Here is a 23,591-nt window from a genome sequence, read left to right as displayed (position 1 = left end):
ATGGAACCAAAGTAGTTATTCAATTGGTCCGCCATGTCCTTGTTCCCCATGATTAATTCACCTGTTTCTGACTGCAAGGGACCTACATTTGTTTTAACTAATCTCTTTCTCTTCACATATCTATAAAAACCTTTGCAGTCAGTTTTTCTGTTCTCTGCCAGTTTTCTTTCATAATCCATTTTCCCTTTCCTAATTAAGCCCTTTGTCCTCCTCTGTTGGTCTCTGAATTTCTCCCAGTCCCCTGGTAGGCTGCTTTTTCTGGCAAAGTTGTATGCTTTATCTTTTGCTTTGATACTATCCCTGATTTCCCTTGTTATCCACGGATGCACTACCTTCCCTCATTCATTCTTTTGCCAAACTGGGATGAACAGTTGTTGTAGTTCATCCATGCAGTCTTTAAATGCCTTCCATTGCATATCAACCGTCAACCCTTTAAGAATTAATTGCCAGTCAATCTTGGCCAATTCACGTCTCCTACCCTCAAAGTTACCTTTGCCATGGTATTGACCATAAATTCCAATATCTCTGAATGTTGGTCAGGCTCATGACCCTCAACAAAGTAGCCAAGGTAATTTAAACACATTTACGGTATTCTATATGTGCAAAATAAGACTGCTGCAGATGCTGGAGATCTGAAATGAAAACAGAAATACACAGCAGGTTATCAATGGAGAGCGAAAAACACATTTGGAAATGCATATATGTTGAGGAATTGACTTTTATGACCTGATTGCACTAATTCTTGTTTGAACTGGGTCACTCGGGTAATTTGACTGAACACTTCCAGTCAGAAAACATTGTTTATTGCCTGACTTGATGAGTGTTTTCAGTATGTTCTGATATGAACCCTTGTAACTTACATCCTAAGGTGTGACGCAGAGCACAGCAATAAACATCTCCATTTCACTCTCGAAATATAAGCTGAAGGTTCTGGACTATCAGAAAATCTTAAAGCCTCCTCAGAACTACACAGCATATGTAAGTACTGACAGTGAGATGTTTCAGACTGTGTAGGAGCAGGCACCAAGGGAGATGGTTTGGGGTGGGGGTTTTCACCAGATGAAGGGAGGAAGGGATCTGACAAGGAGGTAAGGGACATTGTGGGGGGGGGGGGGGGGGGGGGGGGGAGGTGGTCTTTCATTGAATGGTGAAATGGAGAGCAATGGTTGCCATGGGGTACAATGGAGAGATGGGGGAGTGGAAGAGACAACATGCAAGTGGGAATTGGTAGAAGAGGGAGATGAAAGGGAAGGAAGGTATGAAGGTATTAGTAAAGGAGTTTGGAAGTGAGGGAGAGATCTCTAACTTGCACATATCAGTCACAAACATGCACAAACCTGCCACATTCCTATTTAATCTTTCCACTCTCACTGTACACCTATGCCCTCTAGTTCTTGATTCTCCAGTATTGGCGGCATAGTGGCATAACTACTTCATCTGGAAAATTGTTCACAATACCTGCTATCTTCATTGTGAAAAGATGTCCTTCATATTCCTATCAAATTGTTCCCTTCTCACCTTAAACCTATGACCTCTACTTCTTGGCTCCACTAACCCAGAAAAAAGACTGTACATTCTCCCCATCTATTCCCCTCATGATTCTATACACCTCAATAGGATCAGTCTCCTGTACTCCAAGGGATGAAATTCTACGCTGCCCAACCTCTCCTTGTATTTCAGGCACTCAGGTTCAGTTATAAACCTCGCACGTTTTCCAGCTTAATGGCATCTTTCCTTTGGCAAGATAACCAAAACTGAACACAACATCCAAGTGCAGCATCACTAACGTCTTGCACAACTATAACATAATGCTCTAACTTCTATATTTAATTCCCTGTATAATGAAGGGCAGCATGCTAAACACCTTTTTAACCATCCTACCCACCTGCGATGCTACTTTCAGGGAACTACTATGTACTTGTATTCTTGGATCCCTCTGCTCTACAACACTCCCTGGGCCCTGTAGTTCACTGTGAGGATTCTGTGCTGGGTATACTTCCCAAAATGCAACACCTCACATGTATCTGAATTAAACTACATTTGCTTTTCCTTGCCCCACTTGCCTAGCAGATCAAGATCCTGCTGTGATTTTTGAGAACCTTCTTCATTATCTATCATCCTATTTTACTGTCAAACTTTCTAAGCATGCCTTGTACATTATTTTCCAAATCACTGATATAGATAACAAACAGCACACTGCATCCTACCAAGATGCTAATTTTGCATCTAGTTCACCAGCTGTCATTGGATGCGATTTAACCTTGAAGAGCAGTCTACGAAGCGGAGCCTTATCAAAGGATGAAGTCCCATATGGACAATGTCTATGGCCTTGCCTTCATGAACATTTCAGATGACTTCTCCATGAAACGATTAAATTCATGAGGCACGATCTCCCATGTAAAGAACATGTGACTATCCCGCATCGACCCACATCTTAGTTTAATTTATTGTCATGTGTACTGAGGTACTGTGAAAAGCTTTTTGTTGTGTGCTATCCAGTCAGTGGAAAGACTTTCCAGATGCATTTTTATCTTTTTCCTCTGAATCCTCTCCAGTAAATTTCCTATTACAGATATTAAACTTAGTAATTGTCTCCATTTATTTTGTAAGCAAATATGGAAATTGTTACTAGTACTGACTTTTATTCCACTTATTTAATGATTTCATAGTTGGATTCAAAATCATGTCCCTCGGTCAATAATCCAACCATCTAGTTTATGCCCATAATTAACTGTGCTTCACAGTAACCCTTTGGTATACCACCTCTGATGGAAGGCATTGAAAATTAAATTCAACCTCTGCAGTGTTGCATCCTTTTTCATTTTCACTTGCTTCTGAATTTAATGATGGAATAAGCCCTGATAGGAAGCTCATCTCGAAATTTCACGAAAATTCCTCACCATCCACAGAATTCCTGGATTACAAGGGAAGCTGGTCCCACTGGTAGCAGTCTTGGGCCTTCTCGGCTAAAATTGTCTAAATGTTTTTCTTGTACATTTGCAGGTTCAGCTGACACGCTTTGATCACCAAAAACTTTCAGTACAAGACAGGAAGAACAGCTTCATTGCCGAAATCACACAGGCGAAGAACCCTCTAGAAACCAGTGACACATCAGACATATCCTTGAATACCATCAACATCACTACTCCAGAGAGCGGGCTTGTTCAAATTCAGTTTCCATTGCTGCCAAATATTGTCAGCTTATCGATAAAGGTAAGGATTATATACAAGTTCACGAGTTATAGGAGTAGAATTAGGCCTTTTGGCCCATCGAGTCTACTCTGCCATTCAATCATGGCTGATCTCTGCCACCTAATCCCATTTTCTTGCCTTCTCCCCATAACCCTTGACACCTGTTCTAATCAAGAACTTTTCTATCTCTGCCTTAAAAAAATAATTCCTCCAACGCGCATACACACACACACACACACACACTCACACTCACACACACACTGACCTCTAACATTTTAAACAGATGCACTGTAGAAAGTGTCCTATCTGGATGTATCACAGCTTGGTTTGGTAACAGGTATGTCCAAGACTGGAGAAAGTTGTGGATGTAGCCCAGCCAATCAAAAAATCTAGCTTCCACCTATCAACTCCATCTACACGACACAATGCCTTGGGGGAGCAGCCAATACAATCATTCCTTGTTCTCCCCTCTCCCATCAGGCAGAAGATAAAAAGCTTGCAGCCAGTACTACCAAATTCAGAATCAGTTTCTTCTCCACTATTAGTGAACTTTTGATTTGACCTCTCATAACCTAAGGATGAATTCCCGTTCTCCCAATTTACCTTGCTGCGGCCCGTATACTTTTATTTTACCTGCACTTTCTCTGTCACTGTGGCACTATATTCTTCATTCAGTTTCCTAAACTACCTTGTTTAAAAGAAACACATGTACAGTTTGGCTATACTCATGTATGGTATGGTTTGGAGAGGGCGCAAAACAATGTTTTTCACTACACCTCGGTACACTTGGGAATAATAAACCAATATCATACACACATACATATACACCAACATGCATAATTAAGCATTCACACGCACATGTATGCACACAAACAAACCACCTCCAACATGCACACTATTATATATGTACACTAACTTGCACATACCGGCCACAAACGTGCATGTATCTGCCTCATTCCTATTAAATCTTTCTACACTCACCATAAACCTATGCTCTCAAGTTCTTGATTCCTGACCTATTTGCGGTGGCACAGTGGAGTAGCAGTCGAGTTGCTGCCTTACAGTGCCAGAGACCCGGGTTCAATCCTGACTACAGGTGCTGGCTGTGCGGAGTTTATACGTTCTCCCCGTGACCACGTGGGTTTTCCCCGGGTACTCTATTTTCCTCCGACACATTAAAAACATACAGATTTGTAGGTTAATTATTTGACTTTGGTGAAAATTGTAAATTGTCGCTAGTGTGTAGGATAGTGCTGGTGTACAGGGATCACTGGTTGGTGTGGACTCCGTGGGCTAAAGGGTCTGTTTCCGTGCAGTATCTCTGAACTAACCTAAACTAAACTATGCCCTGGGTAAAAGACAGTGGGCATTCAATGGTAGATGTGTGTGTTTGGTTCAATGGTCCTTTATTGCCACCTATACCTAGGCATAATTAAATTATTGTTTTGAAATTTACCTTATCTTGGCCCCTCATGATTTTACACACCTCCATAAGACGTGCATTCCCTCCTTGTATTTTCAAGGACTGCAAGTAAAGGATCGCTGGAGGCAATGTTATTTACTTTTTGCCAAACATTAATTCCCTTAGCAAAGGACCACATGTGCACATTAGAAGCAGATGCACATGAAATCTGGGGTAGATAAGCCATGATCATGTGCATCGTGGGTTAGGCTTGAAAGGCAAAGTGGTCTACTGTTGCTCCTATTTGAGGCAAACATTAAGTGGCTGATTATGTTCATGATGAACTTCCCAACAGGCAACATTTGAGAGTGCAGTGGTCGTAATTGAGGTGGGATCAAACCAAAAAGCACCTGCCATCTATCTCCATGTTCTGAGGCCTGTTGTCAAGGTAATGCGATGGGAAATTATGTATAACACGTGCTGCTAATCTTCAGCATCTTTGTTTAATACCTTTTATAACTTTAGTCTTGTTTAAAAGCTTACCTTTTTCATTAATTAGATTTGTCTTTTCCTAGGTGGGATTACCATTTGAATTTAGCACTGAGAGTTCTGATTCATCAAAAGAGTTTACCTACCAGGTAATTTAATTCATAATATATGTAATCCTAAGGAAAAGAAAGATTCATTTTATTAAAGCAAGTCCCACTTCTTTAAAATAAAGTAAATATTTAATGTCTTTAAAGTGTTCTACCAGTTTCTATACGAGCGAACTCCTTGCATGATGAGGTCCTGTAAAGTGCAATAGGGGAACAATTCATGAATGTGGAAGGTATTCATTTAGTGAGGAAGGATGGGTGTGATTTCCAGAAGAACCCTCTGCAGTTTAACTGTTCCTGTGGGATATTTTCTCTCTCACCCAAGACGGGTGCAGGATTGTTTAAGGACACCCTACAGCGTGGAGTACTCCCTTGTTGTGGATGAGAATGTAGTAATTATTACGTGGTTGTGAGGTAAAGGGCATATAATCTGTTGAGATGGTGGTTGCTGCAATATCATATCATAGATGGGACTAGTCAGTATCAATTCATTCACTTGCACTTTATGTGCAATGTGACAAATAAAACTGATTGTATTGTATTGTATTGTAGGTCAACACTTCATCCACAGTGAGGTGCTGGTGTGGTGTTTGGGTCCCAGCAACAAAACATTTTTTCTCTCACCCCCTCCCCCTCCCCTCCCCCTCCCCCTCCCCCCTCTCACCTCTTCTGGACATCTATCGTCTACATTCTCAATCTGACACGGAGTCTCAATCTGAAATGTGAACATCCCTTTGCTTCCACAGATGCTGCTCAACCTGATAAATTTATCCCATAGTTTGTTTTCTTCTTCACATTCCAGCATCTATGGTCACGTGTTTAGATTTAGAGCATGCAATTTTTAACACCATCCTTTCCCCACCTTGATCCAACTCTCAGGTAACATCAAAAGGTCAACCGGTAGCTATCGGTAAAAGTAACCTGACGAGAGTTCAAATAACTCCGGACATTTCATGGGCACCATTGGCTCACCTCATTGTCTATTACATAAAAGATGGTCTGGTGGTCAGTGATACTGTGGATCTGAATGTGGAAGGCATCTTTGCAAATAAGGTAAGACATTTTACTTGGGCCAAATAAAAAGTAAGGCAGTGATTCTGTTGCACTGTTTCCAACCTAGTGTACTGCTTTTGAAGTTCACAGTGCAGCCTCGTCTACACTGGAGAAACCAAATACAAATTGGGTTATTGCTTTTCAGAGCAGTTGCACTCAGTATACAAGTACGACCCTGACCTTCCAGTTTCCTGCCAATTTAATAACCATCCCATTCCCCTCTGACATTTCTGCCTTTGACCTCCTATGCTGTTCCAACGAGACCCAAGGTAAACACAAGGAACAATACCTCACCTTTCACCTGGGCACATTTCAGCTTGTAATGCTCAATCTCAAATTCTCCACCTTCAGATAACTTGCTCTTTGTTTCGTATCAGGATTGGCCATTCCTTTTTCTTTCATATCCTTCCCCATCAGATATACTGATCTGCTGGGCAAGCGCCAATGGACCAGTCAAGACAACATCTTCCAGATTTCACAACATCAACAACGTATTAAACAGTCGGAGAACCTTAATTAACCATTCAACGATGACATAATTTCATCCCATTGCAGGCAACTTCTTTGTTTAGGTTAAGGTCTAGGTTTATCATTGTCACATGTACCGAGGAACAGTGAAAAGCTTTGTTTTGCGTGCTATCCCATCAAATCAGATAATAATATGCATAAACACAATTAAGACAAACTTAAGTACAAAAGGTAGATTTTAGGGAAAGATACAGTGCAGAATGTAGTTTTAAACATTGTAGCGCACTAGTTCTAGAGACAAAGTCCAATGTCCGTAATGAGGTAAAGATGAATCGGATCGTTCCCTTGCACATGGAAGGGCTATTCAGAAGCCTAATAACAGAAGGGAAGAAGCTGTTCCTGAGTCTAATGGTGCACTTGTTCTGCCCACCGCCTTCATTCATTTTCTCTGCAACTTACAGCAGAATAGTTTTGTTTCTCTTTCCAAATCATTTGAAGGGTCTTCAGCCTGAAAAAAATAACCGCTTCTCTTTCAACAGAAACTGCCTGACTTGCTGAGATATATAACCATATAACAATTACAGCACGGAAACAGGCCATCTCGGCCCTACAAATCCGTGCCGAACAACTTTTTTCCCTTAGTCCCACCTGCCTGCACTCATACCATAACCCTCCATTCTCTTCACATCCATATGCCTATCCAATTTATTTTTAAATGATACCAACGAACCTGCCGCCACCACTTCAACTAGAAGGTCATTCCACACCGCTACCACTCTCTGAGTAAAGAAGTTCCCTCTCATGTTACCCCTAAACTTCTGTCCCTTAATTCTGAAGTCATGTCCTCTTGTTTGAATCTTCCCTATTCTCAAAGGGAAAAGCTTGTCCACATCAACTCTGTCTATCCCTCTCATCATTTTAAAGACCTCTATCAAGTCCCCCTTAACCTTCTGCGCTCCAGAGAATAAAGACTTAACTTATTCAACCTTTCTCTGTAACTTAGTTGTTGAAACCCAGGCAACATTCTAGTAAATCTCCTCTGTACTCTCTCTATTTTGTTGACATCCTTCCTATAATTGGGCGACCAAAAATGTACACCATACTCCAGATTTGGTCTCACCAATGCCTTGTACAATTTTAACATTACATCCCAGCTTCTATACTCAATGCTCTGATTTATAAAGGCTAGCATACCAAAAGCTTTCTTTACCACCCTATCTATATGAGATTCCACCTTCAAGGAACTATGCACAGTTATTCCCAGAACCCTCTGTTCATCTGTATTCTTCAATTCCCTACCATTTACCATGTACGTCCTATTTTGATTTGTCCTGCCAAGATGTAGCACCTCACATTTATCAGCATTAAACTCCATCTGCCATCTTTCAGCCCATTTTTCCAAATGGCCTAAATCACTCTGTAGACTTTGGAAATCCTCTTCATTATCCACAACACCCCCTATCTTGGTATCATCTGCATACTTACTAATCCAATTTACCACCCCTTCATCCAGATCATTGATGTACATGACAAACAACAAAGGACCCAACTCAGATCCCTGAGGCACCCCACTAGTCACCTGCCTCCAACCCGACAAACAGCCATCCACCATTACTCTCTGGCTTCTCCCATTCAGCCACTGTTGAATCCATCTTGCTATTCCTGCATTTATACCCAACAGTTGAACCTTCTTAACCAACCTTCCATGAGGAACCTTGTCAAAGGCCTTACTAAAGTCCATATAGACACCATCCACTGCTTTACCCTCATCAATTTCCCTAGTAACCTCTTCAAAAAATTCAAGAAGATTAGTCAAACATGACCTTCCAGGCACAAATCCATGTTGACTGTTCCTAATCAGACCCTGTTTATCCAGATGCTTATATCTAGAATTTTCTCTAGAACTATATCTAGAATTTTCCATTTAATTGAGTCAAAGCTTATTTTGGGGATGGGGTGGGTCATTAGTTATTGGCCAATGCTTTCTTGCCTGGACTTGCTCTTTGTCAATCTGTGGCCTAACTCTTCATATATCGAGGCTGAGCAATTTGTTGATGCCTGATTCCAGGCACCAAGGTTTCTTGTCAAGGTGGATGTGGAGAAAATGTCCCCAATTATGAGAGGGTCTAGAAGTGAGGATCATGTATAAAATAAAGAGTTACCCATTTAAGCCAGAGATAAGGCTATTTTCTTTTCTCTTGGAGGATTGTAATGCTTTGTAACTCTCTTCCTGAGATGGCAGTGGAAGGAGTCTTTGGATATTTTAAAGGCAGGTAGATAGATTTTGGATTTTCAAAGGAGGAGGCAGGAATACAGAATTGTGGTAACATTCAGTCAGTCACTGAATGGCAGAGGAGGTTAGATGCATGATAATGGTCTGGTTACCCACTATTACTGATAAGTTATTGCATTATTATTTCTTGTATATTTGTTGTGCCATTGCATCAGCGTGCCCATGAATCTGCAGCAAGTAAGAATTTCATTGTTCCATTCCTGGTGCATCTATTAACACTCTTGTGATGGATTGAATGGACTGAGTGCTTCCACTTCATATGTTATATATTTTGGGCATTACATGACTATATTTTATCAAAACAATATTTTGTAAATATGATCCAAGTGGCATGCAAATTATTAAACTACTTAGATAGGGATCTTGGCCAGCATAGATGAGTTGTTCTGAACGGTCTGCTTTTGTGTTATGTTAATCTATGCCAGGGGGTGGGGAACCTTTTCATGTTGGAAGGCCGCATTAAGTTAGCTTTAATCTAAAAAGGCCGCATCTAAGAAACTTAAATTAGATATACTTCAAAATGTACATTATTTTGTAAAAATCTAACTACTATGTACTAACTTCAAGAAAATGAAAAAAAATTGTTAATTCTAAAGTTAACTAACCTTTTAATGACTTTGTTGTGACTGCTTTTTGTGGGAAAGCATTTGAATATTTGATTGCAACATGGAGGTACGCAGTTTCAGCTGATCTTCTAGATGGGTATCCGTCGTTTGTGTTCTTAAAGGCGTCTTGATTTGGGTTAGGTAGGAGAATGTAGATTCGCAGCAATAAGTGGTTGAAAAGCAAGAAAGCATTTTTGGTGGATGTTGCCAAAGACGTGGGTTTTAACATGGGTATAGTTAACAATACTTATAACTTGTTGCAAAGTGTCACTTAAAATAGTAGATTTAGCACAGAGATTTTACTGATGTAAGATACAATGAAAATAAATTAGAGCACCTGGATCTGATAATACCTTTTTTTATCTGTGCAATAAACCCTTCACGTTTTCCTGTCATGGAAGGTGCACCATCTGTACATACACTCACTAAATCAACCAAATCCAGTCCAACTTCACAACATTTATCTTGAAAGTTGTTGAATAAATCTATTCCTCGTGTTCTACCCATAAGAGTGCCCAAAGTGAGTAACTTTGTAGCAAAGAAAATCTTCTGTTATGGTCTGAATGAAGTATAAAACCTGAGCCGAGTCAGTAGTATCAGTTGATTCAAAGTTGATAATACTGAAGACTGGATGGCAAGCAGACTCTCCCCAACATTTTCCCTCTCGTCAACCAGCCTCAGGTGGTGTTAACGCCAGTCAGGCAGGGAGGTTAACGTACATTCTAGAGTCGCATTAGAACTAAATCATGAGCATAACAAGTATTAAATTATTCCTCATGACTTACTAATGTTTTAATTGTGGCCGTCAGTCGGGGAAGATTATTTAGTTGAATCTTCTTTTACTCTTTGGTATTTTAAAAAATAATAAAAGACAGACAAAAACATATTAATAAAAATTAAAGGAATTGTTCTACAAAATTTGGATTCATTCAAAAGGCCGCACTTAATGGCCTAGAATGCTGCATGCGGCCTTAAGGCCGCAGGTTCCCCACCCCTGATCTATGCCTTGCTTCTCTGCGAGGTGTGTGGTGTATGTCTCCTTGGACCTATTTATGTTGGCCCATGTGCGAACGTGGCGCCGACGGACGAGAGGCCGAAGCAAAGAAGTCAAAGCCAAAGAACGTAATGGAAACGAGGCCGAAACGACAATAAACCAAAAGAGTCCGAAGACGAAACGCCTACTAACCGAAAGGATGGGACGCCTAAATGCAAACTAACCGAAAGGGCATGACGCCTAAAACCCAAGGAACCGAAAAGCTTCGACTTCTTTGCTTCGGCTTCTAGTCTGTCGGCGCCACGTCTGGGTACCATGTTGGCCAGTGGGCGGTGGCCATTTTGGCATGACTTGTGCAGCGGCAGATGTTGGAGGGCTGATTCTGAGTTGCTTAAAGTGGACTGGTCTGTGGCCATTGAGTCCAATGTAGATCCTCTGCAACATAGGTGCTGACCTATTACTTGCCCCACATGCTCCACTCCCAATGAGACGATGGCCCTGTCCTCCTGTCCCTTCGGCCTTCGCCCTCCATCAGAACATCCTGGATTTAATACTCTGATCCAATCCACAGGTTTGTCCTCTCCCCCGTGACTCAGGACTGACCTCTCCTCCCCAAATTAGGGCGAGTCAGCTGTTGACTTACCTTCAACCTTGTAACTGTGACTTCTTTGATTTCCTTCATCAATTCTGCAAAGGCAGAACTTGCAAAAGAAAGACTTTGTTTGGGCTCCCATTGGGTAACGCTGATTCTATTGCACACAATGCATCAGGTTCTACCCACCAATGAATTGGCAAAGTTATCCACATATTGCTTGCAAACACATTGCCTCTTAAAGACATTGGTTTCAAGTGAGAGGGGAAACATTTAATAGGGACCTAAGGGGCAACATTTGCACACTGAGGGTGGTACGTAAATGGAACGGGCTGCCAGAGGAAGTTCTTTGAGACAGGCACAATAACACCATTAAAAATACATTTGGGCAGGTACATGAAAGCCCAGGTTCTCAAAGGAGGAAATGACATCACAGAGGAAAGGTTTAGAAAGATATGGATCCAACGTGGGCGAATGGGACTGGACATCTTGGTTGGCGTGAACGACTCGGGCAGAAGGGTCTTTTTCTGTTCCCTCTTTCGATGCACTGAAGAACATCTGCTCCATTGAATGGTTATATCACAGGCTCATTGAGCCAGTGCTGGTTCTCAGCAAGAGCAATCCTTCCAAACCCATTCTTCTGCTGTTTACCTTGTAGCCCTGCTACCAATATCACAGGATTTTCCTCTCTTGAATCAAGGCCAGCTGCAGTTTCTGTATCAGCTTCAATTCTTATCTGTGATTCTTGATTCCTTTTGCTTGACTGTTCCCACTTTCCCTCTCAGAAGTCTCATTTACGCTGAGAATGCAGGGCATTAAGTCTGGAACATCAGAACTGTGCTTGTCCATATTATCTCAACATCTGGATGTTGAAAACATTCTTGTTTTGCATTTCATCAAGCTATTGGTCCCAGGGCCAAAATCTCCTTAAATCTGATAATGTAATCTGATTATGCTCCCAGCCAAGCATTTTGGGACACTATGTCAAGTGTCACAACATAAGCGCAAGCTGCTTTCTCTGATAGATTAACCATTTGCCTGGTCTTGACTAATGCAGGTTTCATTATCCTGGAGTAAAGATCAGACCAAGCCAGCTGACGATGTCTCTCTCAGCATTTCCACCAATGAGGTCAACTCCTTTATTGGGCTGTTGGTGGTGGACAAGAAAGCCCAGGTTCTCAAAGGAGGAAATGACATCACAGAGGAAATGGTAAGTCCTGATTACAAAGTGTTTGTGTCTACATGGGTGTGACCAAGCAGAGACTAGGGGACCGCCTCACCAAACACTTGCACTCTGTCTATCCCAGCCAGCAGCAAATCTCGGTGGCAAGCCATTTCAATTCCCCTTCTCATTCCTATACCAACCTGGCTTTGGCCTCCATCCCGAGTGAGGCCACACGCATACCTCCCCTTTTCCATCCTTCCATATAGTTCTACATTTCAGTCCCGACCTTCCTTCCTTATCAAATTCCAACAACTGCAGCCCTTATGTCTTTGTGACTTATCACATCTAGCTTTAATTACTATTTCCACTCTTCTGGCCCCCTCCCCCCACCTGACTCATCTGTCAGGCAATCCATCTTTACCTGGATCAACCTATCACTTATCAGCTCTTGCCCCACTCCTTCCCCTCACTTCTTTCTATCACCTATCCCCCTTCTACTCCAATCTGAAGAAGGGTCCTGACCCAGAACGTTGTCTGTCCATTTTCCTCCACAAATGCTGCCTGACCTGCTGAGTTCCTTCAGCATTGTTGATTGCCTTGTTTTCTTGCTAGTCCAGTGTGGATCAACTGTCTGCTGTCACTCACCCGCCTTTTATTCCACAGTGGAATGAAAACCCAGTGGATTCTACATTGAGTAGAGGATGAAGCTTTATTGGGTGAATTCCCAAGGCTAAGTGTATTGAAAGAGCTTCCCGCTGATATATGCATGCAGGCTTCCTTTAGGTCAGCTTTGGGTAAATGTGCATCAGATGAAGAAGTTGGAAAAGGAAGAAAAACAGAAGCGGATAAAAAAAACTCTCCATTTGCCCCGGAGTGATCATTGATGCACAACTATAGATTTTGAAAGCGACACAATGGCACAGCTAGTAGAACCACTGCTTCACAGTACCACCAGTTGGGAACCATTGTGACTTCTTGGACTGTTTTCATGGAGTTTGCAGGTTCTCCCTGTAACTATCTGGTTTTCTTCCGGGTTGTCCGTTTTCCTCCCGCACCCCAAAGATGTGCAGGATGGTAGCATAATTGGCTGCTGTAATTGCCCCGAGTGTCCAGCTGCACGGAAGAATCTGGGGGGAGAGTGGGGTTGATGAGAATGTGCAGAAAAGTGAAATTGGGGTTAATCTAGCATGAGTGTAAATGGGTGATTGAAGGACTTGAATGGATAAAGTGTGTGTTTCCATGCTGTAAGTCTGTAGCTGAAAGTGAGAGAACGCAGGAGCTGGGAATCGATCTGCCAGTCCTGAAAATGGGAGTGGCCTTTATTGAGGTGTTGGAATTTTCTTGGGATATGCTGCATATTTTTAGATCCAGAACAACTCTGTGATTAATATCACAGGTTCAAAGGGGAGCTGAAGGTGTAACGTAACTTGATCCTTGCATGAGAATAAGTTGCCTTGACCTGTTTCATCCTTTCCATTTGCAGGTTAATCAGGCATTGAAAGCTGCTGTTGAAGAATATGTTGCCGAAGATAAGATTGATAAGAATGTATTTCAGGTACTGCATGAAGTTGAACATAACGGGAGGATGGGGAAGGGGTGAGGGAGATGGAAAAGTGAATTGAAAGGAAAATCGTGGAAATCCTCAGCAGGTCAGGCAGTGTCTTGGAGAATGAAACAGAGTTAATGCTTCAGGTCAATGACCTCTCATCAGAAATGTTGGAAGAGCACAAGAGTGGGGATTGACTCTGAAGAGGGGACTGTGTAGGAACCCATAAGAAAGCAAGGGAAACTGGCAGACAGGTGGGTGGAGGAGTCAGGGGAGAAGCTACGTTGGGGGTGGGTAAATGTACATGAGGTGGGTGGAGGAGCAGAGAAAGTCCGGGAGATGAGGTGTGAGATGGTGAAGGCGGTTGGAGCTAGATGAGGAAGGCGGAGGGTTATAGAGGGATGGGAGGAAGGAAGGAGATGGGAGGAGGACAAGGAAGGGGTGAGTAGTGCTGGCATAGGGGAAGTGAGAAAATGCGCAGGAAGGAGGGTGGCGTAAGGGTTGAGAGATGTATAAGCATGGTGGAGAGATAGAGGGGCAGGAGAGGAGGGCGCAGAGGGAGGAGGTATACAGGATAGGAGAGAGGAAGGGCGGAAGACTTCAAACTATTTGGGACAATATTACCAGCTGCTTCAAATTTAGTATTCTGCCCCAACCATTACCAATCCTTATCCTGAAGTTCAAGTTCAAGTGAGTTTATTGTCATGTGTCCCTGATAGGACAATGAAACTCTTGCTTTGCTTAGCACACAGAACATAGTATGCATTTACTACAAAACAGATCAGTGTGTCCATATACCACAATATAAATATATACACACATAAACAAATAAACTGATAAAGTGCAAATAGCATATAATGGACCACCAATAATCAGAGTTATGCCAAGCCAGGTTTAATAGCCTGATGGCTGTGGGGAAGTAGCTATTCCTGAACTTGGTTGTTGCAGTCTTCAGGCTCCTGTACCTTCTACCTGAAGGTAGCAGGGAGATGAGTGTGTGGCCAGGATGGTGTGGGTCTCTGATGATACCGCCAGCCTTTTTGAGGCAGCGACTGCGATAAACTCCCTCGATGGAAGGAAGGTCAGAGCCGATGGACTGGGCAATGTTTGAGTGTTGAGTTCAGAGAAGTACTCATTGAATCAAATGTTGAAGTGTTTTTGATGTTTTGTTAACAGAGCATCGGTCTAATGGTGTTAACAGATGCTTATTTTCCACCCTCTGAGCCAATATGTAAGTATGAATTCATAACTATTTGATTTACTACCCTGGTTATTGGGAAATTGGGATGCTTGGGAAAAGTGGATAAAGATGTCCAATACCCAAGAAGCTGAATTTGGTAGTTTCATGGCCGGCGAAGTTGTGATGTCAGTCACAGAATGGTTAGAACATGGAACAATGCCATTTGGTCCATTGACTCTGTAAAAGCCATCAAGTTAGTCCATCCTCTTTCACTCTCACCCCTGCCCTGTAAATTATCTCCCTTCCAACTCTCATTTGAACACTGCAATTGAGTTTGAGTCTGCACCTACCCACATGTTGTGTTCCAAATCTTGATCGCTCACTGCTTAAAAATATATATTTTTCTGTCCAACCCCATTGATTCTTTTGCCAATTCCCATCATCCCATGTTCAAGAGTTCTTGATCCATCCACCAATGAGAACAAATTCCCTCTCTCTCTCTCTCTACTCTACTACCCTTCATATTTTTAAATTCCCCTGTCAAGTTACGATTCGAAGTCAATGTAGATGGGTTGGTTAGTAAGCTTGTAAAAACAATGCCAAAATTGGTGAAGATGCAAACATTGGAGAAGGTTGTTAAAGCATGCCGCAGAATATAGAGATCAGGGACAGAAATCGGTGAAGAAGTAGCAGATGTACTGAGCGATCTTGAGGTCCAAGTCTATAGCTCCCTGAAAGGGGCAACACAAGTTACAAGAATGGTAAAAAAAAGGGCTTGTCTTCATCGATTGAAGCATTGAATATAGGAGTCAGGAAAACATGTTGTAGCTTTATAGGAGTTTGGTTTGGCCGAATGTTATGTATTGCATGCAGATCTGGATGTGCGATTACAGGAAGGATGTGGAGGCGTTGGAGAGAGTGCAGAAGATGTATATCAAAATGTGGCCTAGATTAGAAAGTATTAGCTGTAAGGAGAGGTTGGACAAACTTGGATTGTTTTCTCTGGGGTGTTGAAAGTTGAAGGGAGATCTGATAGAAGCATATCAAATAATGACAGGAATAGACAATTAGAACCTTTTACCCAGGGCGGAAATGTGAAAGAGGCGGAAATGTGAAAGATTAGAGGGCATAGCTTTAAGATGAGAGGGGAAAAATTTAAAGGAGGTGATGGCTTACAAATTATCAATGTCATACAATTATTTACACAGGGAACACAATTCCAGGGTTGGTGGTGGAAGCAGATAAGATGGTGGCATTTAACAGTTTTTTTTGTTTACGCACATGAATATGCAGGGAATTGAGGGACATGGATCACGTTCAGGCAGTTGAGATTAGTTTAATTAGGCAAGATGTTCGGCAAGGACATTGTGGGCTGAAGGGCCTATTGCTGTGCTGTACTGTTCTATGTTCTATGTTCTATCCCATTGTACTTCTTTTGCAAGGAGGGTAACCCGAGCCTCCCAAAAACTCATATTTTTCTCAACACATGACACCCAAAACTGTGCAACGCAGTTTAGTTTGGTTTAGTTTAGAGATGCAGCACAGAAACAGGTCATCTGGCCGACTGAGTCGATTGACCAGCAATCCCTGCACATTAACACTATTGCACACACACTAGGGACAATTTACATTTTTATACCTAGCCGATTAACCTACAAACCTGTACATCTTTGGAGTGTGGGAGGAACTGAAGATCGCTGAGAAAACCACGCAGGTCATACAAACTCTGTATAGACAAGTTCAAGTTCAAGGTTGCATTTATTGTAAGGTACAGTGAAATTTGAGTTACCATACTGCCATACTAAGTGAAAAGAACACAATACACACATAAAATAAAATTTAACATAAACACCCACCACAGTGGACTCAACATTCCTCACTGTAATGGAAGGCAATAATGTTCAGTCATCTTCTTCCTTTGTTCACCCATGGTCGGGGCCTTTGAACCCTCTGTAGTTCGCTGCCACAGACGGTCTGATGTTCAGGCCCTCTCGTCGGGATGATCGAAACTCTGACTTCGGGACGGATCGGAAAACACTCCGCGGCATGGAGTTCCCGAGTCGGCCGCTTCTTACCGGAGGCTCCGGCTTCACAGTGTTAAAAGCACCTGTAGTCAGGATCGATCTCGGGTCTCTGGCAGTAGCTCTACTTCTACACCACAGTGCCACTGCAGGTTGACTCATTAAAGATTTCAAAACTTCATATATCTCATCTTTACACTCTGCGATTGGCATTTCCTTATTGTGACACCCTGGTTATAGCCCCCCCCACCGAGGGAAAGCATCAACACAGCATGAGTGATCGTTACAGGCCCGTCACCTCTTTCCATCCAGTTCATCTTCACGGTGCATTGCATCAGGAAGGCTAGAAGTTTCATGAAAGATTTCTGCCACCCTGGGAGAAGAACCATTTCTTTCCCCACTGCTACCCAATCCTGAACCATCACCTTTTCCACACCCCATTCACAGAGGTGTAGTCATGTATTCTTACTTCTTAACTCTACCTAACTTGGTTATTCTGTTATTGTACTTAATATTCTTTTTGCACCACTTTTATTTTCCACTACAATCTTGCACCAAGATAAGGCTGGAGGAGATTAAACAAACCAAGTATGAAGTTCAATCCAAAAGAGAAGTTTAAAACTGTTCCATTGATAGTCTTTGCGTGACCATAAGGCTAGTCAGTTTTTATTGGTGTTTTATGATGGACATGTTTCAAATTGAATGCAGTTCTCTTGGAGTTTTGATTATCATAAATTAAATAATAAATATTTTTTCCCCTGCGGAATTGAATGGATTTCAAAGGTTTTAATTCCCTCTGGTGCCCCAGTGGTAAATAGGGACTGTTAGTGTCTACCCAATTTTCAGTCATTAATCCTTTTACTTTAGATCACTGCATGGTAAGTAGAAATTAAAGCCTCCTGTCTGTCTCCACAAATAAGTAAACACAGCTGGTGCCTTTGTGCAAAAACCTCAGAGCTTCCAAGAGAAGGCCAGTGTACTGAGAATAATGGTTCGTCGAGTTTAGACCAAATTATACATGGTCTGTGGAGGAAAAAATGAGTCAATGTCATTTTATGGTTTGGTGCAATTCATGTATGACAGTGACTTTATAAAAATTGGATATGATTTTAGAAAAGTCCTTGAGGTCTTTTTGATTGAGGTTTCAGCTATCAAAGAAAATTCCAACTGGGATGATCCTTAAAGCTTTCATTCTCTCCATGTGATATTAGAAGTAATCCAAAGTAGAGACATGTCATTAAATTGAGGTCTCATCTGCTTTCTCCAGTGGATGTAAAATATTCCATTGAGCTACGTGGAAGAAAAGTATGGGACCCATCTGCACCCTGACCATGAGCAGACAATGCTAGAAAGAAAAGCAAGATGTGCTGATAGATGTGATGGAGTGGTGAGAGGAAGCTCATAAACCTCACCATTGACCAATGGACCAAATCCCCTGTTTCTGATTCACAAATTCTATTAAAATAGCTGCGGCATCTTAACATTATTAAATGGTTTGAGGACTTTTAAACAAAGGATAGCTTACTTGTCTAGTAAAGGCTTGGCTTGAGATTTCATCTCAACGGCTTGATCATATAATCTGCACCTATCCTCCAGTGCAGTATTCTCTACACTGTCACTTAGGAACAAATATAAGAGTTTGTCTTTCAGAAGAATGTTAACAACGCAGCGGTATTGTTTTGTTAATATCCTATCCCATGCTTAATCGCTCCGTTAGCAACACCAAAACAATTGTCTGATCATTATTATATTTTTATGTATGGGAGCTTACTTTGTACAAATGAATTACAACATTTTCTGACATTATAACACTTCAGATTACAATATTTTATTGACCATGAAATATCATGAGATTGTAAAAAAGTATTTTAGAACTACTAAATCTTTTTTCCTTACTTGCTCTTCGGAAATTTTTTTCTGCAGAATTTTCCATGACTTTCATTCTATCCACTGTGAAAGGTTTACACTGTTACCAATATGCTGACGCAGAGAAGTAGGAGACTTGATTAGTTACACAGCCCCATCTGGTAGGGAATTGTTTTCCCAGTCAATGTCCTAAGTCTGTTGATTCTTGGTGATCACTATGGTTGTATTTGATACAAGAGACTGCTGAAGCTGGATCTTGGCCAATAGCAAACTATTGAAGGAACTCAGTGGGTTAGGCACCATCTGTGGAGGGAAATGAACAAACAATGTTTTGTGGTCAAGACTCTTCTTTAGACTGTGTAATTGCTCTGGCTCAGTAGTTAGTGAAACTATCTCAAGGCTCCAGAGATACAGATTAATCCTGACCAAGGAGCTGTCTATGCTGTTTGTGATTGCCTGTTTTTTCCCTGGGTGCTCCATTTGCCTTCCACATCCCACAGATGTATTGGCAGGTTAATTGGCCACTACTTTTTAGTGTCTATAAGTGGCAAAAGAGTGTGGATGGACATATGAGATAAAACCAGAATACTGGGAAATAAGGAGAGATTGGGATTGATTTGCTGGGAGCAAACATGGTCTTGATGGGCTGAATAACCTCCTTCATCGTAATATGCAAGTAATCTCCTTGTCTGATGTTGGAGCAAGAGGAAACAGACTGTCAGAGAATCGGTCATTTGAAGGGAAAGCAAAACCAGAAAGATACAGTCGGATGTATTGATGGGGTTAAATGATGCAGATGTTGTGCATAGAAACCAACATGGACCAACATGGCAAATGGCCTTATAAATTCATTGTGATTTCAATTAAATTGTATCTCCAAATGGGTTATCGCCATTCAGTTACTGGCAAAACTGGCTGAAATTCGAGTCACATAGGAATTTAAAACTCTATACTGACACAAATAATGCATTCTGAACACTTCTTGGAAATAAAGCAAAATTCCCTTTATTATCTGCAGATTTGGTCTCCTTATCAAAGGAAGGATATATTGGCCTCAAAGATGGCAGATTGAAGTTTTACGAGGAAGATTGATTCTTGGAAAAAGAGGGTTATTGTAAAGTGGAAAAAATTCTATCTTCGCCGGCATTTAAAACCAGTTGTTTTTAAATGTATTTTTGAGGACTTGGCAGAGAGTCCAGCCAAGAGAATTTAAAACTTAAGGATTATCGTATCAGTATGAATGGGAATATATTTCTTGTCTCATAAGATACATTTTGTATTTGGCAACCCCAGAGGTTGTGGATGTTTAGTCAATCAATTCAATGGATAGGAAACATTTAGTGGGGAACGGGACAAAATAGGACTAGCTTTAATGGGCATCTTTGTTGGCATGTATGGGTCAGGCTGAAAGGTCTGTTTCTATGCTGTATGGCTATGACTCCACAGGAGTGTTTTCAACACTAAGGAAACAATTAGTAATTAAGGTAGGAAAAAGGATGAGGCACAGGATCAACTGTGATGTTGCGGAATTGCAGAGTTGGGAGGAGCTGGATGGTCTATGTTCCTATTTATCCTTCATATTTGAAAGAACAGAGTAGAAGAAGGAATTGCCTCATCTAATTGCCTTATCTGACTAATTTTGACAACATTGGATTCCAAATTAGGCTGCTAAAATTTGCACAAGGAAGACTCATTCAAATGAAAGAGATCTCACAATGAGCTTTTGTTTAAAAGTACTCGGGGCCTGTCTTTTGCCGACCTCTTTTTAGCAGTACTGAGTTGAGAACATTGGTAATCTTGTGCATCTACTTTCACAGTCTTAATGGCATTTGATGGCAATGTTGAATTCAGGACCACGAGCCAAACTGTTGAACTTGAAGAACCAGAAGATCGGAGAGTCAGAACATATTTCCCAGAGACTTGGATATGGTTGGATCTATTAACTGGGTAAGATATCAATGAAACACAGCTCAATGTCCTCAAGTTCTGATGCCAGATACCTGAATTGGATTTATGACATGGAGTAATTCTCAACCGGAAGAGTGTGAAATTCATAACAGAATTTGTTTAAATATATTGGTAGAGATATCACAAATAAAGTAAAAGTTGTGAACCATTTGGTCCCCTCTTTCCCTTCCCCATCGTGAGGCAACTTTATCACTCGAGAGGTTCATGGCAAATCCTCAAATATCTCAGCACATGTGACAATGCCAATGTCAATACCATCTGATCCCGATCTATTTTGATTGCCAAATGTTCTTGATCCCGGCCAGTGACTGAGCCCCGTAGACCTCTGGGTGACATTCATCCATTAACACCTGGATCCAGGTACTCACAATATCTAAAATAACTTTTCCCAATCAGTACCCCGTTCCTGCCTTCTCCCCATATCCCCTGACTCCGCTATTTTTAAGAGCCCTATCTAGCGCTCTCTTGAAAGCATCCAGAGAACCTGCCTCCACTGCCCTCTTGAGGCAGAGAATTCCACAGACTCACCACTCTCTGTGAGAAAAAGTGTTTCCTCATCTCCATTCCAAATGGCTTACTCCTTATTCTTAAACTGTGGCCCTGGTTCTGGTCTCCCCCAACATCGGGAACATGTTTCCTGCCTCCAGCGTGTCCAAGCCCTTAACAATCTTATATGTTTTAATGAGATTCCCTCTCATCCTACTAAATTCCAGAGTGTACAAGCCCTGCTGCTCCATTCTCTCAGCATATGACAGTCCTGCCATCCCGGGAATTAACCTTGTGATCCTACACTGCACTCCCTCAATAGCAAGAATGCCCTTCCTCAAATTAGGTGACCAAAACTGCACACAATACTCCAGGTGTGGCCTCACTAGGACTCTGTACAACGGCAGAAGGACCTCTTTGCTCATATATTCGATACCTCTTGTTATAAAGGCCAACATGCCATTCACTTTCTTCACTGTCTGCTGTACCTACATGCTTACTTTCATAGACTGATGTACAAGGACCCCCAAATCCTGTTGTACTTCCCATTTTCCCAATTTGACGCCATTTAGATAGTAATCAGCCATCCTGTTTTTGCTACCAAAGTGGTAACCTCACATTTATCCGCATTAAACTTCATCTGCCCACTCCCCCAACCTGTCCAAGTCACCCTGCATTCTCATAGCATCCTCCTCACAGTTCACACTGCCATCCAGCTTTGTGTCATTTGCAAATTTGCTAATGTTACTTTGATCAATGACTATTCTGTCAAAACTGTTTTTTTTCGATTAGTCTTAACTCAGAGATCAGCATCCAGAGAACAGTTCCCGATTCCCTCACTACCTGGACTGCGAATGCTTTTGCAATATCAGAACACCAGGGTCTTCAGCTGGCCACTGTACCTGCTCAGGTGAGTGTTCCACAATCTTGCCCAGGTGAATTAATTTGTCGCCCAACCAAATATTTCAATTTGTCTGACTATGGAATACTATAAAACTGAATAGCTTGGATGTTGAGGGGGTTTTCTTTTCCCAGAGAATACGTTGGAATAATTCACATGAGAAGTGAGTGACTATCAAACTGTAGCTACTTTATTCACAAGTAATATTTGTCAGATGAGGGAAGGAGATTCAAAGCATGCAGTATTTTTATATCATTTTAAAGGTTTCAAAGGTCTTTTATTGTCACGTGTACCTATTAAGGTACAATGATATGCAAATTACCATACAGGCATATGAAAAAAAAGCAACAAGACACACAACCACATAAACGTTAACACAAACATCCACCACAGCGGATTCCCCACATTTCTCACGGTGATGGAAGGCAAAAAAAAGTCCAATCTTTTGATAGCATAAAAGCAAGGTTAGTCATGTACACCTGTTCACAGGATTAACAATGTGATCCAGTATTCTGTAATTTTCCACTGAGAAACAGTCTTTTTTATCTGTGGATGATGATTGGGCTGTCTATTTATAACCTTGAGTTCACAAGCACTTATTTTGTGTTCAGCAGACTTATTTTTGACTCTTTGTACCAGACATCTTTAACCTAGCTATGTACCCAGACATCTTTAACCTAGCTATGTACCCAGACATCTTTAACCTAGCTATGTACCCAGACATCGTTAACCTAGCTATGTACCCAGACATCTTTAACCCGAGTGGGATACATTCACTGAACTTCAATTCCCATGGAATGAAGTGCTGCCCATTTAAAAAAAACAAAATGGAAGAACAGCTCAGTTCTTCCCACAATTACCACAAATACTGATGCTCCGGTGAGTGTTTCTGAGTGCTGAAGTGGAGGAGCAGACTCTGCTTGGTCTTGCAGAAAGTACACCACTATCATATTCTCCACACAGTTGTTGCCTGATCCACCCTGACAGCTTCTGACACACCCACCACTTATACCATCCAGAAGAGAAGGACGCTTGGAAACGCTACCACTCCTGGGTTTACCTCCCAATATAAAAAACATCCAGATTTTGCATTATGGCTGTCCCTTCATGCATCTAAACCCTGAAATTCACTTGTTGAATGGTGCAGTGTGAAAATAGTGCATTTTGGGGAGGTGTGGCAAGTCTCCAGAACTAGGGGCCACAGTTTAAGAATAAGTATAATGCCAAGGACACGTAAGTGGGACAGGCCCTTAAGCCATTTAG

General features: G+C 41.6%; 1 protein-coding gene across 1 annotated transcript in view; it reads left to right on the top strand.

Moving 5' to 3' along the window:
- cd109 (CD109 molecule) overlaps positions 1-23,591 on the top strand; it is a 114,272-nt gene that overhangs the window by 33,928 nt on the left and 56,753 nt on the right. The window contains exons 10-19 of the mRNA XM_055639137.1: positions 869-978; positions 3,004-3,213; positions 4,950-5,042; positions 5,170-5,232; positions 6,070-6,243; positions 12,253-12,405; positions 13,844-13,915; positions 15,083-15,137; positions 20,791-20,920; positions 22,220-22,337. Coding sequence (XP_055495112.1) covers positions 869-978; positions 3,004-3,213; positions 4,950-5,042; positions 5,170-5,232; positions 6,070-6,243; positions 12,253-12,405; positions 13,844-13,915; positions 15,083-15,137; positions 20,791-20,920; positions 22,220-22,337 — 1,178 coding nt within the window. The remainder of the gene's footprint in view (positions 1-868; positions 979-3,003; positions 3,214-4,949; positions 5,043-5,169; positions 5,233-6,069; positions 6,244-12,252; positions 12,406-13,843; positions 13,916-15,082; positions 15,138-20,790; positions 20,921-22,219; positions 22,338-23,591) is intronic.

Source organism: Leucoraja erinacea, chromosome 8, assembly GCF_028641065.1.
Source record: "Leucoraja erinacea ecotype New England chromosome 8, Leri_hhj_1, whole genome shotgun sequence".
In the NCBI taxonomy this organism is placed as follows: Eukaryota; Metazoa; Chordata; class Chondrichthyes; order Rajiformes; family Rajidae; genus Leucoraja; species Leucoraja erinaceus.
Note: the sequence above shows the minus strand (reverse complement) of the source record. Positions and strands in the feature narration are given on the sequence as shown.